Source organism: Haemorhous mexicanus, chromosome 18 (assembly GCF_027477595.1).
Source record: "Haemorhous mexicanus isolate bHaeMex1 chromosome 18, bHaeMex1.pri, whole genome shotgun sequence".
NCBI classification, from domain to species: domain Eukaryota; kingdom Metazoa; phylum Chordata; class Aves; order Passeriformes; family Fringillidae; genus Haemorhous; species Haemorhous mexicanus.
The window spans coordinates 1,119,935-1,136,136 of record NC_082358.1 but is presented as its reverse complement, the minus strand read 5'-3'; the positions used below and the strand labels follow the sequence as shown (position 1 = coordinate 1,136,136).

The 16,202-nt window shown below is 61.1% G+C and overlaps 1 protein-coding gene across 1 annotated transcript in view; it reads left to right on the top strand.

The window, feature by feature from the left end:
• The first annotated feature begins 1,119 nt into the window (after positions 1–1,119).
• Positions 1,120–16,202, top strand: part of DLGAP4 (DLG associated protein 4) — a 61,389-nt gene continuing 46,306 nt past the window's right edge. The window contains exons 1-4 of the mRNA XM_059863010.1: positions 1,120–2,108; positions 8,693–8,910; positions 11,793–11,907; positions 15,670–15,916. Of these exons, the coding sequence (XP_059718993.1) occupies positions 1,158–2,108; positions 8,693–8,910; positions 11,793–11,907; positions 15,670–15,916 (1,531 nt within the window). The 5' untranslated portion in view covers positions 1,120–1,157. The remainder of the gene's footprint in view (positions 2,109–8,692; positions 8,911–11,792; positions 11,908–15,669; positions 15,917–16,202) is intronic.

The following is a 16,202-nucleotide window of genomic DNA, read 5'->3' as shown; positions in this document are numbered from 1 at the left end:
GAGCACACTCAAACTAAATCAAAAAGGAGCTAAGAAACTAAAATGTAACAGGAAACAAGAGTTCATTTATACACTCAGTGATTTTAAGTAGGTTTTGAGTATGGAAAATCAACTTATTGATTGACAGCTCAACTCATATCAATGTTCATTGATTTTTCTTTTAAGCAAACCCAAAAGGTTTGTCATTTTTCCCTGTATAACACAGTAAAGATTAGGATCCCTCTGAACCAAGCAGGATGGGGCAAGACCACTGGGGAGATGTTCAGTGAGGATCCCTCAGGGGATCTCTCCGTCCCAGCTGCCTTTCTACCACCCACAGGGATCCCATACCTGCTGAAAGGAAAGGACCAACCCCATCCCCTCACAGAGGGGCTGGCTGGGAGGTGACACAGCTCCCCAGGAGTGGTGCAGCCCAGCAGGAATCCTTGTCTGTTCACTCAACGGCTTCTCAGGTCAGGCTCTGAGTGCTCAGAAAGACCTCAGCTCTTATGGAGCTACTGACACGCTGTGCTCTGGGGCAGAACCTGCCAGGAAGGCAGCACTGGCTGGAGAGGAGGTGTTTGCCGTCGTGTGACATTAGCACAGCTGTGGGAGCTGTGCCAGCCTTGGGATCCATCACCTCGGGAGCACCAGGCACCCTGCAAAGCTGGGGTGCTTGGCTCCAGACTGGCTGGACTCAGCAGGACCTGCTGGGCTTTGACAGCAGCCTTTCCTCCAGCTCCCCGAGCAGATGGACAGAGCAGGGACCTGCTGGCAGTGCCTCTGTCACGCTGTTAAATCCCATGTGCAGCACCAGAGCAGCAGCAGCAGTATTGTTAAGCAGCCTGTGGCTGGGCACTGAGGCACATGAGCACTGCAGCTGTAGTGGGAACGTGAATCCTGCCCCTCCTCTGCTGGGCCCTGCTCTCTCTAGCCCCTGGTCTCCCACCCCTTCTCCTCCCCTCCTGCCTCTGCCATCCTGCTTCTCTCCTTTGTCCCTTAAACCGTGGTGGCATTGGCTTTCCAAGGGGGACAGGGATGTGCCCCCAGTGAGGAGTGGGCTGCCAGAGGGGTTCACAGTGGTCTCTCAACATCTGGTCTCTTCCTCCAGCTGCAAGGAGGTCTGCGAAGGCTCTGCCACACCGTCCCCAAGCCATGGTCTAGGAAGCACTGGGACCATGAAGGGCTTAGGAGACAACAGAAGCCGCCATCTCTCCGAAAACCTGGACTCCCCTCAAGACTCTCTTTATGCCCCCCAGGACAGGAACCCTTATCTCCTCAGCCCCACCGACTCCTTCACCATGGATCCCCGATTCCCAGCCCAGAACACCGTCCATGGCGACTGTCTCCTGCCGCTCAACAACCAGATCTCCAACAGCAGCACTTTCCCCCGCATCCATTACAACTCCCACTTTGAGGTCCCGGATGACAACCCTTTTCCAAGCCATGCCCAAGCCACAAAGATTAACCGCCTGCCTGCCAACCTCCTCGACCAGTTTGAGAAGCAGCTGCCCATCCACAGGGACGGCTTCAGCACCCTGCAGTTCCAGCGGAGTGATGCGAAGCACCGGAGCGAGAGCCCAGGCCGTATCCGGCACCTGGTGCACTCCGTGCAGAAGCTCTTCGCCAAGTCCCAGTCCCTGGAGGGCCCCGCCAAGGGCAACGTGAACGGGAAGAAGGGGGCAGATGACGCCAAGCAAAACCGGAGGAGCAAGAGCAAGGACCGGGCGAAGACCTCCGAGCCCAAGCGCAGGACCAGGTCCAACATCTCGGGCTGGTGGAGCTCCGATGACAACCTGGACAGCGACACCTGCAGCTACCGCAACCCCATGGGGCTGATGACGCTGGGCCGGCAGCCCGACCACAGCCAGCCGAAGTACTTCATGCACGCCTACAACACCATCAGCGAGCACATGCTGAAATCCTCCAAGAGCAATAACGACCTCAAGGTCACTCCTTGCACCAATATCCCCATCAACAACGACTCCAACTACATCAAGCGGGGCTCCTGGTCCACGCTGACACTCAGCCATGCCCGGGAGGTGTGCCAGAAGGCCTCCGCCACCATCGACAAAGCCTTGCTCAAATCCAAGTCCTGCCACCAGGACTTGGCCTACCACTACCTGCAGGTGGGTGCCACGGGGAAATACGGGGTGCTCCATGCAGAGAGAGCACAGGAGCTCAGGGACATCCTCTTGGTGGGCACCCGTGTGACCTTATCAAGCATGTCGAGATGGTTCAGCTGCCAGCTCAGGTCACACTGCCAGGAGAGGGCTGGGGAGGGCCCTGGGAACACGCCCCTACTCCTCCTGTGGGGACACTGATGCTAACGGGGTCCATCTCCCACAGCTCCAGCACGGTCCCAGCACCCCCAGTCCCTGAGGAGGGGACATGCCACCCCACCTCCTCTGCTGGGTGTGACCCCATTTCCTGCAGGCCTCCCACGTGTTCCCAGTGCCTGCCCAGACCCTGCAGGTGATGGGGGACGCTCCTGGCAGGTGGGGACGTAGCTGCCCCATGTGGCTGTGTCCCCCTGAGTGCCCACATGGCCGGGAATGCTGAGGGGGCATGTCTCACCGGACACAGCCCCCCAGGCCCCCACGGAGACCCCTGTGCCAGGGGCTGAAGGTCAGCAGCCCTGACTAACGCTCCCCCCTTATCTCCACGCATCCCAAGGATGTGCCGTGCCCGGCCAGCCCCGCCCTGCCCAGCTTCCCCGGAGCACTGGTAGGAGCCGCGGCACCCTCGCTGCTCTGCTCGCCTGCGGGCAGGGCTGGGCAGCAGGGCAGTGCCAGCCCCGCTTGCATGGCCTGCATGGCTGATGCTGGTTTGAAACCCTGGCACCTACAGCTCCAGGTCTGCGGCAGGCTCCAAAAGCGGCGCTGGAGCGGCGTCAACCTGTTTGTGCCCTAGAGAGAGGAAAGAAGACAAATAAGCCAGGCCTGGATGGGGGGAGGAGGGGACCAGCCTGTGCATGTAAATCTCTAGCATCCTTTTAATGCAGAGGTGCCAGGGGCTTCCCTGGCTGTGCCCAGCCGGGTTAGAGGCTTTGAAAACGGATGAATTATTGAAGCACACTCAGCTTCCAATACCTCGCTGGCCATGGCTGCAAATCAAATTTCCAAGGGACTGAACTGACCGCATCAGGAACACCAGCAGGGAAAATGATCTTGGCCTGGTTTCTTTTTCTTTCCCCCTGCTCCTTCCCATTAGGCATTTGAGGTTAAAGAGCTGCAGCCAAGCTCTCCAAGGGCCCCGTTCCCTCGCGCTGCAGCACCGAGCCCAGCAGGCAGCCTCGACAGCCCCTGGGCTCTGGGGTGCAAGGCTGCCCTGCTCCTTCCCCCCATGTAATGAGCCTCCGTTTCTCGACAGCCTGACGCAGGGCTGTGGGCACCGCTGGGTGGCACGGGCCTGGCCAGCAGCTGGGCGGCCCCACCGCTCGGCTGGGAGGACACGGCTGCCCTGCAGAGCTGGGACCAGCCCCTCAGCCCCGGGCCGACCGACGCAGGCAGCGCCCAGGTAGGGATCTTGCTTTGAGCAGGAGCTTTTGCCCAGTTCCTCCTGCTCTGATCCTCCTAGGACCACTGGCCAGGGGCTCAGTCTGCACCACCGGACTTGGAGCGGGCAGGGAGCTGCCAACATCTACGACTGGTGTGGCAGGAGGGGCACAGGGGACACCAGGGTGTGACCAACACCCCCAGTGCCTGGGACACGCCCTGTGCTTGGTTCAGCAGTGGTTCACCCCCAGAACCAAGACCCTGGGCACCCAGTCCCAAAACCACAATGCCTGGTGCCCCCACAAGCTTACAGGGCACAGGTGCTTGGGCTCACCTTGTCCCCAGGTGTCCAATGTCAGCCCCAAAGATCAGGACACAGGGCTCAGGGACCTCACGGGAGGATGGGGTCATTGTATCCCAGCCCCTCCTTGGCACAGGAGAGGCGATGGAGAAGTCACCTCCGGAGCCTGTGTGTGGGGAATGTCCTTTTGCAAGGCCACATGTCCCCTGTCACACCTGGGGACAGAGCGAGCCCACTCCCTCCGTGTGCCAGGGGGAGGAACAGCAAGGATCTGCTTTCCCAGTGCCTGGGGGACACGGGGGCCCTGCCCTGCTGCAGAGGGAGCAGCTGCCAGGCAGAAATGCCCAGTAGGTGCCAGAGGTGCAGGGACAAAAGGGAGGGCAGGACTGGGATGGAGACAAACAGGACAGCCCAGTCCCCAGGGCTATTCACCTCTCCTGCCCCATTTGAAAGGTCTGGGTATTTTGGGGATTCATCAGCAACTACTGGGGGTCCATGTGATGTTTCCAGGCCCTGAAAACATCCACACCCAGAGGCAGGTGGTGATTGCCCAGCTCCAGGTCCAGCCCTGTCCCATCAGAGTAGGGGTCTCTCAGATCAGTCCCTAGGATGACACAGCTCCATCCTTAGAGCATAGCCTCCAAGGAGGGAGGCTGTGCTCCACATCCCCTGTCCCCATGGACCCCATATGCAGCTGAGAGTACAAGGAAAGAGGCTGAGAAGCTCCTTGGAGTGGGAGAAGCCCCAGGCAGGAGTGAGCAGGAGCTGTGGATCGGCAGACAGCACCGAAGGGACGGGCTCAGAGGGGACAGTCACCGTTAACCTGATGCATCATCCAGACCAGCCTCCCCAACCCCACCTACAGCCAGACCATCCCAGAGCTTCCTTAACCCCCAGGAGCCCTGAAAATAATTCATCATCCAGAGTGGGTGGCCTGATCAGTGCCAGCCACTCCACAGTGCTGAGTGCCTCATGCCAGCCCCACCGAGCTGCCATGGAGCAGGATCAAAGCCCAGGTCCTTCCCAGAGGGTGGCCTGCCAGAGGGACAGCCTGGCTCCAGCTTGCTTCTCGAGGACATGGCTGAGCCTGTGGGACAGTGCAAGGGACACGGCTGCCGAGGGAGCAGTGCTGTGCCCGCAGCAGTGCAGCCTGTGCATGGCCCCTGCAGCCCTGCAGTGCTCAGCAGGGCATTCTGTGCTGCATGTCCGTGTGTGCATGGCTGAGCTGGCACTTGTGTGATGGAAACCCTGTTTGCTCCTCTAGTCTCTTCCCCCTGACCTGTCCCAAGGGGAGGTAGCGCTGCAGCTCCTGCCAGAGCCCAGCAGGGGAGTTTTCCCCTTCCCCCCTGTCCCTGCTCTGCTAGGGATCCAGGGACTGGGGGATGCCCCCAGGGAAACCTCCCCGTGGCCCTTCCCTTCTCCCTCCACGCTCAGCTCATGGCAGGAGAGCAGCAGAGTCAGATGGCGCTGCTGGCTGGGGACGGTGCAGCACCTGGTGACAGTGCGGTGTGGTGGCAGCACCTGGTGACAGTGCGGTGTGGTGGCAGCACCTGGTGACAGTGCGGTGTGGTGGCAGCAGTGGAGCCCAGCTCCAGGGGTGGACACGTGCCTTGATCCCACACCCCTGCACCACATGGCACCACATGGACCATGACTGAGCACAATGAAGGACTCACATCCTGCAGCCCCCAAGTCCCCATAAAGTCTCTGGACCTGGGCATCCTCTTGGTCCCACTCCTTCCACAGCACTCAAAGCACAACGGGCAGAGCTGAGGCTGCACCTGGCAGAGCAGCAGGAAGGGCAGCAGGGCCCCACCCCCTGTGAGGAGCTGCTCTGTGCCTGGCCTGGGTGCCTTCATGCCCACTTGGGCATGACACACAGTCTGTGCCCCGGGCATCACCTGCCAGGAGCTCTGCTGCCATCGAGGGCTGCACTGGCCACTATCAGGTCTGTCCTTGATCACAGCCGCTGCTCTGGCTCGTCACCCCCATGGCACAGCTGCAGACTGTGAGACAGGCTCTTCACATCCTCCTGCAGAGAAGCAGCCCAGAGGACCCTGAACAGCACCCAAAGGACCTGCACTGCTTTTGCAGGGCCCCCAGGGCACCTGCTTGTCTCTGCAGGTGTGACATTTAGGAAACACTTGTCCTGCTCTCTGTCCCACGGCAGCTGTGGCACCTGCGGACCCTGTGCAGGCAGAGGTGGGACATGCTCCGAAGTGGGGCAGGGGATTCAGGGGTGTCCTCCCAAGCGCCTTCCTTCCCTTGACTGCTGAGCTGGAATGCAGAGCACCTTGAGAGCAGCTCTGTGTCCTGCTGCCTTGCCAAGGCACAGAGCAGAGGAGAGGCAAGGAAAGCAGGATTAAGGCAGCTTGGTGAGGGCCAGGCGCTATTGGGATGCCCCCAGGGAGGCTGTTCCTGGAAGAGGGAAGGTCCCAGTGGGGCAGGCAGTGCTAGGGCTGCCCCAGCAGAGAGAGAGGCACTGGAACTGCCTTTGTGCTGCTGTGCCCAGGGAGCCCGAGGCCAGGGGGCAAATGCAGCAGCCGTGGCAGAACTGAGCAGCCCCCAGCCCGTGCCCTCGAGCAGTGGCAGCAGAGCAGCTGCAGGACCCTGAGGTCTGAAAGCCCCCGCTGTCCTGGGCTGGGCTCAGCACCCCTCACTGCCCCACACCATCCAGCACTGGCCCTGCACAGGGACAGCCAGGCAGTGCCTGCATGGCACACCTGGCTGCTGGCTGGCCCTGCCCTCCTCAGCCAGGGGCTGCAGCCAGCCCTGCCTGCCCCTCACCAGGCCTACCTACCTACCCCTCACCAGCCCTTCCTGCCCTCTCCAGCCCTTCCTGCCCTCTCCAGCCCCGTGCTGGCCCAGACCTCACAGGCAGGAGGTGCAGCTCAGCCTGAGGAGGAGGCAGGCAGCAAAATGCAGTCTCCAGTCAGAGCTGACACCAAGGTGATCGATATAAAAGTGATTATCAGGGTTCTTGTCTCCTCTGGAAAGGGTCAGAGCCAGGCATCCCAGTGACCTGTGGGATCCTCCCAGTGGCAGGACTCAGCTGGAGCCAGCGGGGTCCCTCCTGGCCTCAAAGCCACCAGTACAGACAGAGGCAGCACTCCCACCTAGCAGGGAAAGGGTTCTCAGCTCTTGCATTCATCAGGACCTGACAGATGACAACCACAACCCCTGAGCTGGACAGTGGTGTGAGCTTGGCCTGGGAGCCATGGCCAAGCATAAAGGTGGCAGGAGCAGAGTGGAAAGAGCTGGGAGAATCCACACCAGCAGCAATGGGCCCAGGGAGGCCTGGCCAGCCAGCGTGTGTGCCTCACGTGGGGGACTTGCTCCGCTTGGGTCCTAGCTGGATCTCACACACCTGGCTCAGCCCTGGCTCTGTTCCCCACCCCCAGGAATGTGGGGGCTGGGTCATGGGTGCTCCCCAGAGGAGCCCCAGGGGTGGTTTGGGATCTGTTTGGGGTCAGAGCGGGCACACGGAGCAGGCTGGCAGGACATGGGCTGAGTCCCTGCTGCTTCGGGCAGGAACGAGCCCTCAGCTGTGGGCTGTGGGCTGTGGGCTGAGCCTGCACCTGGACACAGCCTGCAGCCTGCAGATCTGAGCCTCACCTGGAGGCACTCTAACCCAGCAGTGTCGGACACAGCCTCGGACTGGCTCTGGCTCCCAGGAAAGCCCTGCTGGGAGCAGGGATGGGAACAGGCACTGCAGGGCTGGCTCCTCACAGCTGAGCACAGCCCTGCGTGCTCCCTGTGTGAGCTACGGCTGCTCAGCCCCACGGCTCCCTGGGCAGCAGGGCGGGTCCAGCAGCTCCATCCAGCAGAGCCAAGCTGGAATCTCTTGTCAGCACAAGCTGTGCTCAGCACAAGAGCTGGCACTGGTCCCCATGGCATCCCAGCTGCTGTCCCAGTCTGGGTGGCTCTGGGCTGCCCTGGCACTGGTGTGGCATGGACATTGCTGCATCCTCACATCTGGCCTGGCTGCTCCTTGGCCATGTCCTCAAGGGCAGGACAAAGGCCAGCAGCAATCCAAGTGAGCCACAAAACCAAGGCTTGCTCTTGGAAACCTGAGCTTCCCCATCTTTCTCCTGACTTGTCCCACACCACATGTGGCTCGTCCTGGTCAGTCCTGGGCACCTTGGCTCTGCTTCTTGTCCCCCCCCCAAACCCTTCACAGGATGAGCAGGCAGGGTGGTGGCTGCTGTGGCCGCTCAGTGCTTCAGGCCTCCTGTGGGACCAACAGCTCACTCCTGCCTAGTGAGGAGCAAGAGACTGTGTCTGCCTTAAATTAATTGTGGAGTTGTCATCTTGCTGGGGTTAGAAGTGCTTTTCATACCCAAGGTGCTGCTCATCTCTCAGCAGAGAGGCCAGCACAATGTCTGTGTGCCCAAGCTGCTCTAGAGGGACTTGTGAGAGCTTGACTTGGTTTCAGAAAGTAATTTCAACCACTCAGGGTCACATTCAACTCAAAACCTTAAAGAGCCCATGAAGGTCTGGGCTCTGAGCCCCAAGCCCTGCTCCACAGCAGCAGTTTTATGTTCAGTGACATGGTCTGTGTGATGAACATCCAGGTCCAGCCCTGTCCCAGTGCCCCACACAGGCCCAGTGAGACCATCCCCTCCTCCCCTGTGACGCCTGGCATTGTGCAGCTTGTCCTGGCTGTGTGAGCATGTCTGGGATGGAGGTGTCCAGCGGCAGGGAATGGCTGTGATGTGCTAAAACAGAGGCCACCAAAGCGAGGGCTGCCTGGCATGAACTGGTAAGGGAGGGCTGTGAAAGAATTGTGTTGCTTATTCCCACTACACCACAGCAGAACTACAACAGTCTCCCGTGCTCCCCACGATCCTGCTGGTCCCAGGATCGTGGGCTGTGCCCTCCCTCACATCTGCTCATGCTGCCCTTCCTCCTGCAGGTGCCTCACGGGGAGTGGAACAGCACGCTGTCCCGGGATAAGGACAGCGAGATCCCGTGCCGGCGCATGCGGAGCGGGAGCTACATCAAAGCCATGGGGGATGATGATAGTGAGGACTCAGAAACCAGCCCCAAACCATCCCCGAAAACTGCAGCTCGGAGGCAGAGTTACCTCAAGGCCACACAACAGTCCCTGAGTGAGCAGAGCACCACACAAAGGTAATGCTGGAGCTCCTCTGGGAGCTCTGCACAGGCCCTCAGGGCCACCCCGGGAGCAGTCCTTGGGTTGCAGCACCCCACAGAGTGTGGCATCAGAGCCCAGCAGGGCTCCTGCACTCCAGCTCTAACAGAGGGATGAGGAGACAGCAGGACAGGAGAAGATGTGGTACCCCATCCTGGTGATTCCCAGAAGCCCTGGTGTTAAGAGTTGTTTTAGGTCCCTGTCCCCTCAGCCAAGGGGGGAGCACTCCTCTGATGGAGCTGTGGGGATTTCCTCTCCAAGCATCCTCTGCTCTGGGGGAATGCAGAGGCCCCTTGGCCTCAACCAACCCCAAGAGGCCCCTTGGCCATGGGAGCTGCTCACCCAGCATGTCTGAGGACACTTGGTCTGCTGGGACTGTGCCTGGAGCTGCTCTGCTCCAGAGGTGTGCAGGTGTTCCAGGTGTTCCACCTCTGGAACAGAAAGGTGGCGCACTGGGCTGGATGATACCCTGAAGAGCTGAGAGGTTTTTGAAGGAGGAAGACCCACAATGGTTTGAGCCAGACAGACAACGCCAGGGGAGCAGGGCAGGAGCTTTGCTGGGCCAGAGGCTGGTCCTGCAGGAGGGGCTCTGCATGGGACAAGGCACCTGAGGGCTCTCAGTGCTCTGGGTGCTGCAGCAGGGGCAGCTGTGGCTGGTACAGAGGGGCAGGGAGAAGCAGGAGCCACTGGGGATGAACTGCTGAGGCCCAGCAGGCAGTGGGAAGTGGGGTGCAGGCAGTGGGGATGCCTCACAGAGCCTTCACATCAAGACCAGGTGCTGCTTTCTGCTGGGAGACAGCGACAAAATAATCTGTGGGGAGCCCTGGAAATGCCTGCTCGGGATCCATCCCTGTTCTGAGCCCTCACATTCACCTCAGGGGAGCAGGGTGAGGTCCTGGAGTCTCTGGTGAAAAACACCTACCCAGAGAGGCTGGGGCTCCTTCTGCCCATGCAGCATGTCCATCGGGACGTGGCCTGCCCTGAGCGCTGGGCTCAGCCGGAGCCGGGCCGGTGCTGGGGGAGCTCTGGGGAGCGCGGCGGATCGGGACAGAGGGATCGGCTGCGAGGGCTCCGAGCACGGCTCGGCCCTCCTGGAGCTCTGCGGGGGCAGGACCAGGCGGATCCTGTCCGGGCCGGAGCTGGGAACTGAGCCGGGGCTGAAACCAGGGATAGAGCCAAGAATGTGGGCGGCATTGGGGCTGGAGCCGGGAATAGAACCGGGGACGGGGCCAGAGCCCGGGGACGGAGCCGGGAATAGAAATGGGGATGGGGATGGGGATGGGGATGGGGATGGGGATGGGGATGGGGATGGGGATGGGGATGGGGATGGGGATGGGGATGGGAATAGTACCGGGGATGGGGATGGGGATGGGAATAGAACCGGGGATGGTGATGGGGCCGGGAACAGAACCAGGAATGGGGCCGGAGTCCGGCCGGAGCCGGGAGCGGAGCGCGGCCGCCACCTGGTGCCCGGCCCTCGCCGCCCAGCGCAGCGCCGAGCCCCGGCAGCCGAGGGACCCTGGGCTGGGGCTGGGACGGCGGGGCCGCAGGGACAGCCGGAGCCAGGGCAAGGCACAGAGCAGTCCCTCTGCGAGGGTCTCTGCCCCTCCAAGGGCTGCTCTCCGCTCTGTGACTCGGTTTCCCTGTGGACAGGTGGGGTGAAGGCCGGTGGGGTGGCACAGGGACACTGCCCACCCCAGGATGTGGCTGGCTCATGGTGTGAGCTCACGGATATAAAAACCTCAGCATGAGGGAAACCCGGCAGTCAGCAGAGAGCTCAGGGCTAGGGGTGTCGCATGGCCCTTGGTCCCCAAGACGCTCCAAGGGGTGTCTATCTCCCCTGGCAGAAGGGACAATTCCCTGCTCCCATCCCACCCTGGGATGGACACCTCAGAGTCCCTGTGGGATGCCCACATGCTGCACAGGGCCTGCTGTGCCCTCAGCTCTGCTGTGCCCAGGCAGGTGACAAATCAGAGCTCTGTACCCATGGCCCTGGCAGACATGGGGAGGTGGCACCACGAGGACCTGTGTTGGGATCACAGGCCATTCCAGAGGGAGAGGCCCCACAGCTGTCCTGGGCCACTGTGGCTGGCGATGTCCCCTCCATGTGCACCCAGCCTGTGCCCAGGACTCCTTCACACAGGGTCTTGTGGTGGAGCAGAGCCCCACGGGAGCCCCATCTTTCCCCATCCCTCCCTGCCCCCATGTGCCTGGGTCTCAGCTGAGCTTTGGGCTGGGTCAGGTTCAGTGAGAGCCCCACTCTCCTCCTATGCACAGCCTGCTGCTGTGCCCCAGGATGTAGTGGCAGTTTCTCCCAGCAAAGCTGTACTGGAAATACTGATCCCCTGCCCGAGCAGCATTGCCATTCCAGCTAGGTTCCCACTGAACTTCTTCCAGATAATCTATACAAATGTAAATATATGTATCTTGCAGTTGTTTCCAATTGCAAAGTCCACAAAACACAAATTAAAAGTCATTTCTCACTTTGCATCTCCCCCCTTTTCCAGCAATCAGGCAGTGCTGTGGCTGCAGGCTGGCACAGATCCCACATGCTCCCTGGGGCTCTGCTGAACTAACTTGGCATCTGCAGTACATTCCTGGGGCAGCAGGACCTGAAATCTTGCCCGTCTCCTTTCCCTGTGTGCCATGCTTAGCCAGGGGCCGGCAGGGCGAGGAAGAGCTGCCTTCTCCACAGCCGAGCAGTGGGCACGGTGCCCAGCATCACCTCAGTGCTACCACGCCTGCTGTGCCTGGCAGAGGGCCCATGGGCAGGGGGTCTGGCCATGGGCAGGGGGGTCTGGCTCTGCCCCAGTGCTGTCCCTGCCATGGGGACACCCTCACACCCTCTCTCTGCTGGCAGGAGCCTGGACCGCCTGGACTCTGTCGAGATCCTCCTACCTCCGAAGTTCCCCACCTGGGAGGAAGAATACAACCAGATCTCTGACAGTGCCAACGAGTCCAGCTGCATCAACCAGGTGAGGTGCTGGAGTGCTGACCCACTGTGCTGGCACAGGCAGTGAGGGAGGCCAGCTCAGGGGGGAAGGAGCATGTTCTTCCCTCTTCAAAGCAAGGCACTCGCTGTGCTCCAGGAGCTGCACAGGCTGTTCCCTGGCAGCTTTACCAGTGTCATGGCCAGCTCTTTAATCAGGATTCCTATTAGACCTCCTTCCTGCAGCTTTGCCTCCTCTCACACTGCTGGTGCAGCCAAAAGCCCTCTGCCACAGATATGGTAACCCAGAGGGTGCCCCACAATGCTGGGGGAAGCTCAGGGCTGCTCTGGGTGCAGGGTATTACTGTGTCACCCCAAAGAACCATCTACAAGGCTGTTCAACCTTGCTGTAAGCCCCTCATGCCCACTGAGTTGGCCCAGAGCCAGGGCCAACCTCGCCTGGTGGTGTTCAGCCTGGGACCCCACAGGGTCACCAGGGATAGTCACCCTGCTCAGCTCAGGACCTCGCCCCTTGTGCAGCAGACTGGACCCAGGACTGAGCCCATAGCTGGGGAAGCTGTCCTGCCAGCCAGCTGGGGATGTCTCCTTTTGGATATTCCTGGGCACCATGGCAAAGCCAAGGATGCCTGTGAGATGCTGGCAGAGGGTGGCAAACCCCTTGCCACAAGGTGAGCTCATGCCCCAACCACAACATTTGGGATGCAGTTGATGTAAAATGGGTCTAACTTCCCACACTATGCTTGTGGGGTTGCTCTGGAGCTCCCTGGGGCTGGGATTGCTCTGGAGCTGCCTCCCAGGCCAGAGATAACTGGTGCCAGGATGAGCAGAGGTCCCATGTGCTCATCTCAGCCCTTCCACCATTACTGTGGGGCAGCAATGGCCCCACAGTTTTGCCCAGCGAGCCCTGTCACCCCAGGCCTCTGTCCCATCTGCTCCTGTGTGTCTGCATGGGCAGCACCCCCATGCTGCTCTGTGTGTGCAGGGGGCCAGAGCAGCAGAGTGGGCATCAGGATCCTGGGGGAGGGGGGACAAGGGCATGTCCTGCCTGTGTTGCCATCAAGGTGTGGGGGGCACTGAGCCCCTTGGCTGTAGTCTCCTGCTGTCCCAGAGCGGTCGGAGCCCTTGGAGGGGAGCTGGGGGAAACAGGGACATTGCTGGGCATTCCTGTTCCCTGTGGCCAGTCCTTACCCTTCTGCAGCAGCAGCAGCAGCAGCAGCAGCAGCAGCAGCAGCAATGTGCTGGGTGTCAGTGCACAGTGGGGTCAGGACCGCCATGTCCTTGTCCTTTGCATGTCAGTCCATGTTGAAGTCCCTGCAGGAGACCATGGCTCTGTGCTCTATCCATGTCCAGAGCTGCTTCCAGGAGCTGAGTGCAGCACCCCCATGGAAACATCAGGAGGGTGTTGGAGCTGAATGGTCTGAGCAGCCCATGATGTGCCAGGAGCTGCACAGGCAGCCAGCCCAGAGCCAGGCTGGTGGCACTGGGATTGCTGGGGGCACACCGACTGCCACAGCACCCACTCACACAGGGGGCAGCTGCCATCACGTGCACTCTGCCACTGTCCCCTGAAAACCAGAGAGCTCAGCTGCAGCTGGTCAGGATTGAGAGGCCTCCCACAAACTGCACGTCTGTTGATCCAGAATGGAGCTGGCTCATTCGCCAGTGTGTGCTGCTCTCATCCATCCCAGTGCCAGAGGCAGCTCCTGCCCTGCCCTCACTTTGGTGTGACCTCCACTGCCTTCCTTGTGTGTCCAGCCAGACCCCAGTGTCTTCCCACATGGAAACACCCCCAGCTCTGACAGATAAGTCTCCTCTGCTTCGTCCCACTCAGCTCCACCTCTGGCAGTCCGGGGATCACCAGGGGCATGTCAGCACCCCCTATCACACCAAGGAGGACAGAGCTGGTGACCCCAACACTGCCAAGCCCCACCATAAGCTGTGGCCTATGCAAGAGGGCCAGGCCCATTCCCAGAGTCAAGCCTCTTCCCTCAGGCCCACTTTGAACGTGGATTCTCCCCGAGAGGGTCATCCAGGACAGGTGGTGCCAGACAGAGCCCCAAGGGTGGAGAGGAGGAGGAGGAGGCAGCTGTGCCCCCGGGCAGCACAGTGACTGTCGGGGCTCTGTCCATATGCCGAGTGTTTGCCGTGGCTTTGCTCTGCTGAGGAGGCAGAACAGCTTCTGTGTGGCTTCTTCTGGCGTGGGAAGACGGCAGCAAGGTGGCCAAGCCAGCCCTGCAGGCTTCAGAGCAGCTCCCCCCACACAGAGCACTCGGACTGCCCACGGCTCTGTGGGCTCTGAGGTGCTGGCCAGTGCTGGGGGCTACCCAGAGGTGCCCACGGCCACCTTGTGCAGCTGCCCCTGTGTGCAGAGGGGTGTCCCAGCACAGTGTCCCTAGAGTCCCCTGGGGTTGTACAGGGATATGGTGCACCCAGCAGGCTGAATGTTCAGCAGCTTCTCCCATGGTTGAGGTGTCCTGTGGAGCTTTGCCGTGTCTGTGCCACTGTCTGAGGGGCGTGTGGCCTCGCTTGGCATTTTACGAGCTCTGCAGTTTGTGCTGAAGTGTCAGCAGCAGTGGCCCCAGGGGACAGCCCCCTGCTCCCCTTGTGCTCAGTCCCTGTGCAGTGACTGTCTGTGTGAGGGGCTCCCTGTTCTTGGCCTTTAACCTTCTCCAACTCTTTCTTCCAGATCTTTGGAACCCCCTCACTTATCCCTCAGATATTTACCCATGGAGAGCAGGTATTGTCCCACTGGTGTTTCTCTCATCCTTCCTTATGGAGCTTTCTGGGGCCAGCCTGGACACCCATGGCAGGGTGTGAGGTGGGCTCTGGGGTCACCCCATGCCCAGGCCAGCAGCAGGAGAAGGAAAAGAGGAGGAGAAGGAGATAGCACTCCTTACCCAGGCACTGCAAGGCAGCTGGAGAGCTTGAGTCCTGGGCCCAGCAGGGGCTTAGGGACTGTCAGTTTTAGGGGGAAAGCAAATGAGCTTCTTAACCCAAACCTCATGGAGCTCAGATGCCAGTGCGGGGCAGGAACAATGTCCTTGTGGGCCAGGAGAAAGAAAGGGCTGGTAGTGATGGATGTGGGCAACAGGGCCAGTCTCAGCATGTCTCACCTGTATTTCAGAGCAGTCTGCTCTGGGCTGGGTCTGGTTTGACCTGGCTGAGCCTCTCCCAAGACCAAGTTTGCCCAGCAGCTGCCACGGGACAGCAAGGCAGGGCTGTGGGCAGGAGGGAGAAGGTGGGGGCAGTGGGAGAGCTGCCCCTGCCCTGCTCATCCCTGGCTACAGCCAAGCCCTCTCCTGGCCCTCACCAGGGATGGGGCTGGAGTGGATTCCAAGACCCACCCTAAGCAAGTGTGGGGGCTGCCCCCAGCCCACAGCTCTCCACTGCTGTCTCCCCACGTTCCTCCCTGAGGAGCAAGTGTGCCCTGGTGGGCTCTCACATTGAGGCTGAGGTATCCCAGCTGTGCTGGGACAGGGGCCCTGGCAGAGTTTGCACTGGAGGTGTTTCACAGGCACTGCGCTGGTAAGTGTCCCCTACTCCATGAGCTGGGACCCTCTCCTCTCCAAGGAGGGACCCTCTTCCCTCTCAGCAGAGAGCCCCGGGCACCCTGTGTCCAGCAGCACTGACCACTGATCACTGTACCTGCCGTCCCCCCTGCCGTGAGAGGGACGTGCAGGAGTGGCCGGAGGGCGAGGAGCAGGACGGACGGGACGGGAGGGGAAGGGACGGGAAAGGAAGGGCGGCCGCAGGCAGGGGCTGACGGGGCTGCCCTGTCCCCGTGCAGGCACCCGATCCGGAGCTGGGGGAGCAGTACGAGCCCGTCTGCGACTCCACCTACAGCGAGGCCGAGTCGGCGGCTGCGGAGGTGCTGGACCTGCCTCTGCCCAGCTACTTCCGATCCCGGAGCCACAGCTACCTCCGTGCCATCCAGGCGGGCTGCTCCCAGGAGGACGACACGGGCTCCGTCCGCTCCATCTCCCCGCCGCCCACGGGCAGCCTCAGCGGCAGCAGGACCCTGCCCACCAACAGCAGTGAGTGCAGCGGCGTGCGGGGCCGGCGGGGACAGGGACGCGGCTGGCGCTGCCTGGGGACTGTCGAGCACGCGAGGCGCTGGGTTCGGGTACCTGCATCCCCAGCCGTGGCTGACCATGACTTTTGGGGTGTGTTGGGGCTAACCGTGTGCCCGAGATGATGTGCAGCAGCTGGATGTGGGTGCTGGAATGGCAGACAGGCTCTGGGTGCTGTGTCAAAGGAGATGTGACCAGTAGGCCAAGGGAGGAGACTCCTCTTGCTCTACTCTGCTCTCATGAAGACCCC